Genomic DNA, 3,858 nt, shown 5'->3' with positions numbered 1-3,858 from the left:
AGCTGCTGCTGCTGCTGCTGCTGCTGCAGCGGGTGCTGCTGCTGCTCTCCCCGCCGCACCCGTGCGTATTAGGGGTCATTTCTTCTCACTTTTTGTTATTTTTATATTTTTTAATGCATTAGCTAGCGAATATCAAGAGCAGCTAGCCATTACTGCTCAAGAAAGAAGCGAGACTGATATACGCACCTTCGCCGTACACCCCCCTCCCCTTGGTGCTGGGGTGTCTGGGTGCTGTGTCTGTTGTTTGTGTTTGGGGTGTATCAGCAGATATTTCTTTCTCTTTTTTTTTCTTGGTTTGAGAAATAAAATAAAATATAGATATATTGCGGGGTGATTAGAAATATATTTGGAGAAAATGTCAGCTAAAGGTAAAGGAGGTCGCTCAAAGAAATCCGGAAAGAGCACCAGCAAGTCTGCTAAGGCGGGTCTTCAGTTCCCTGTAGGTAGGATCGGCAGATATCTAAAGAAAGGCAGATATGCTAAAAGAGTAGGTGCTGGAGCCCCTGTCTATATGGCTGCGGTACTTGAGTACCTTTGTGCTGAGATATTAGAGCTGGCAGGCAATGCTGCAAGAGATCATAAGAAGACAAGGATCATCCCTCGTCATATTCAACTTGCTGTTCGAAATGATGAAGAGCTCAGCAAATTTTTAGGAGGTGTTACAATTGCCTCCGGTGGTGTCATGCCCAATGTGCATTCAGTTCTCTTACCTAAGAAAAGCAAGAGTAAGAAGATGTCGCAGTAGGCGAAGAAGAAGCTGTTTTACTGCTGCTATTGATCTTGTTCCTGCAGAGTATATTATTATGCAGCAACAACTGCAGCAGCAGCAACAACAAATGCTGCTGCTGCAGCAATTGTAGCGGTTTATGAAGGAGAGACCCGTCCCTCTTCTTCACTTCTTCTTTTTGCTTAGAATGACGACAGCGGCTGAAGTAGTATCAGCTGTTTGTTTGTCTGCTTAATCGCGGGTTTGAATGATTCAAGACATTCTTATAATTCTTTTGAGTTATATTCTTTGGGCCGAAGCAGTCTACGGAGAAGACGCGCTTTTGAGGTGTATAGGCACCTCAACAGCGATCAGTTCTCATCCACTTAGGCTTCTCTAGAAGCCACCATATCATTATATGTTTTTCTTTTTATACTAGCAGCTGTTTATTGCTGCTAGTATATTTATGTATCTATGTTGCTTGCAGCTTTAATGCTCTTCGTTGCGGTGTATGCATATACACCTCAACTAATACGGTTCTTTTGCTGTCTTCATCTGCAGCAAATCAGCAGACTTATTATTAATCTTCTGTTGCTGTTCATTTAGGTCGGGTGCTGCTGCTGCAGCAATTCAAAGCATGTCTGCTGCTGCAGCAGAGCAGTGGATTCAGTTGTTTAGGGTTTATGTTTATAGCAGGGTTTGTATTTGAGTTGAGGGTTTAAAGCGACATTATCAGGAATAGGGTTTAGGGTTTGTTGTCTAGGGTTAGGGTTTAGTGGTGTCTTGCTTAGGGTTTAGGGTTTACAATACAATTTTTTTTTGAGGCTGAAGAGCACCTTGTAGAGGCCTCAGCAGGGTTTAGGGTTTAGGGTTTTGTAAGATAGAGTCTCGAAGACAAGCCTTTAAAAGGGTTTAGGGTTTAGTAGGGTTGAGTCTCCGTGAAAAGAATAAGCCTTTAAAAGGGTTTAGGGTTTAGGAATATGCAGTCTAGTTAAAATTTTTAAAAGGGTTTAGGGTTTAGGGTTTAGTTTTACTGAAGTAAAAACAAGCCTTTGAAAGGGTTTAGGGTTTAGGGTTTAGAAGGGTTGAGTTTTATTAAAATAAGAACAAGCCTTTGAAAGGGTTTAGGGTTTAGGGTTTAGTATGATTCAAATCGCTGCGGGGTCCCCGGAGGGCTCAGCAGGCACTTCCTGCTGCTGCTCTTGCTGCTGCTGCTGCTGCTGTTCCTCTTGCTGCTGCAGCTGTTCTTCTTGCTGCATCTGCTTATCTCCCTGTTGCTCTTCCTGATCCTGTTGCTCTTCTTCCTGTTGCTGCTGCTCTTCCTCTTCCTGCTGCTGCTGCTGCTCCGCCTCCTGCTGCTCCTGGTCTTCTTCTTGCTGCTGCTCTTGTTCTTCCTCTTGCTGCTGCTTCTGTTCTTCCTCTTGCTGCTGCTGCTGCTGCTGCTGCTGCATTTCTTCTGGTAGCTCCGCCTCTATTAAGTCAAGGATGCCTGAGATAGGGCTTGGCTTATGCTGTAGAAGGTCTCTATAATGGTGGTCATCTGGGTGCAGCAACGGGTCTTGCTGCTGCTGCTCTGCTGCAGCTGCTGCTGCTGCTGCAGCCTCTGTTTCTGGAGGCGTGGGGTGCGCTGCAGCGTCTTCATCAGCACTTGCTGCTTCTGCTGCTGCTGCTGCTTCTTCGTCTGCTTCTGCTGCTTCTGCTTTCTTCCCTGGACCGAACAAGTTGGGGAAGAGAGTGGCTAGGGGCCTGAGAACAGGTTTGCTGCTGCTGTCGCTGCTGCTGCTGCTGCTGCTGTTGCTGCTGCTGCTGGTGGTTGTGGTGGTGGTAGTTGGTGGGGTTGTTGTACTGGAGGTTTGCTGCGCTGTAACTGCGTCAAAGAGATTCTGAAGTGTGAGGGCATTAGCTGTAGATGAAGAGACAGTGGAGGTTGTGGATGTAGTGGTTGTGCTGCTGCTGCTGCTGCTGCTGCTGCTGCTGCTGCTTGAAGGCCTCAGCCAACTCGGCAGCCACCCCGGCAAACGCAGCAGCGAGAGAGCCTCTTCCTGCTTGGGCTGCTGCTGCTGCTGCTGCGCAAGCCGCTGCTGGTATTGCTGCTGCTGCTGCAGCTGCTGCTGCAACTGCTGCTGTGTGGGATGCTCATACTGCTGCATATAAGGTCGCTGCTGCAGAGGCTGCTGCGGCTGTAGCATTTGCTGCGGTAAAGGCTGCTGCTGCTGCTCTCGGGGCAGCTGCTGTAGGAGCTGCTGCTGCTCTAGAGCTGGCAGCGGCTGTTGCTGCTGCAGCTGCTGAGTCTGCTGTCCTCTGAGCCTTTGGTGCTTCTGAAACTCCTGCAGCGTCATCTTTGGTGGTGGATGCTGCTGCCGCTGGTGCTGCTGTTGCTGCGGCTGCGACTGCTGCGGCTGCAGCTGCTGCTGATGCTGCTGCTGCTGCTGTTGCCGCGGCTGCGGCTGCTGCGGCTGCAGCTGCTGCTGCTGCTGCTGGTTCTTCTGCTGCTGTATCCTCTGGAAGTCTGCCAGAGTCATGACCTTCACATGTTGTTGCTGCTGCTTCTGTTCGTGTTGCTGCTGCCTCTGTTCGTGCTGCTGCTGCCTCTGTTCGTGCTGCTGCTGCCTGCGCTCCTGCAGTTGCTGCTGCTGCTGCAGTCGCTGCTGCAGCTGCTGCTCCTGCTGCTGCTGCCTCTGTTCTTGTTTCTGCTTCTGCATCATTTGGAAATCTGCTAAGGTCATCGATATAGGTGCGTGCTGCTGCTGCGGCTGCTGCTGCTGCACCTGTTGCTGCTGCAGCTGCACCTGCTGCAGCTGCTGCTGCTGCTGCAGATTTCTTGTTGTTGTGGGGGAGGGAAAGGTCTGGCCGCGCAGCTGCTGCAGCAGCAGTTCTTGCTGCTGCTGCTGCTGCTGCAGCAACCGAAGCTGCTCGCTGGCTGCACTGTGAGGAGGAAGACTGGCGGAAAAAGAATTAATAACTGCAACAAAGGAGACAGAAAAACATCAGGAGACATCTGAAAGGTCAGGAGACACCTGAAGCATGAGGAGAGATCTTATATATATAGATATGTATATATATATATATATATGTGTGTGTATACATATACATAAATATATATATATATATGTATACATATGCATAAATATATATATATATATATATATATA

At 48.8% G+C, this 3,858-nt stretch overlaps 2 protein-coding genes across 2 annotated transcripts; one reads left to right on the top strand and one right to left on the bottom strand.

The window, feature by feature from the left end:
* Window positions 1-355: 355 nt before the first annotated feature.
* On the top strand, window positions 356-745 carry EAH_00057790 (histone H2A, putative; the record flags this gene model as incomplete). Its single annotated transcript, XM_013397384.1, has 1 exon — window positions 356-745. The coding sequence occupies one exon, from the start codon at window positions 356-358 to the stop codon at window positions 743-745; it is 390 nt and encodes a 129-aa protein (XP_013252838.1).
* Window positions 746-1,854: 1,109 nt separating this feature from the next.
* On the bottom strand, window positions 1,855-3,668 carry EAH_00057780 (hypothetical protein, conserved; the record flags this gene model as incomplete). Its single annotated transcript, XM_013397383.1, has 1 exon — window positions 1,855-3,668. A coding segment is annotated over one exon (1,814 nt), but the record flags the coding sequence as incomplete, so codon positions are not given.
* Between the last annotated feature and the right edge of the window lie 190 nt (window positions 3,669-3,858).

The sequence above is a fragment of the Eimeria acervulina genome, genomic scaffold (assembly GCF_000499425.1).
Source record: "Eimeria acervulina Houghton genomic scaffold, Eah_scaff1267, whole genome shotgun sequence".
NCBI lineage: Eukaryota > Apicomplexa > Conoidasida > Eucoccidiorida > Eimeriidae > Eimeria > Eimeria acervulina.
Note: the sequence above shows the minus strand (reverse complement) of the source record. Positions and strands in the feature narration are given on the sequence as shown.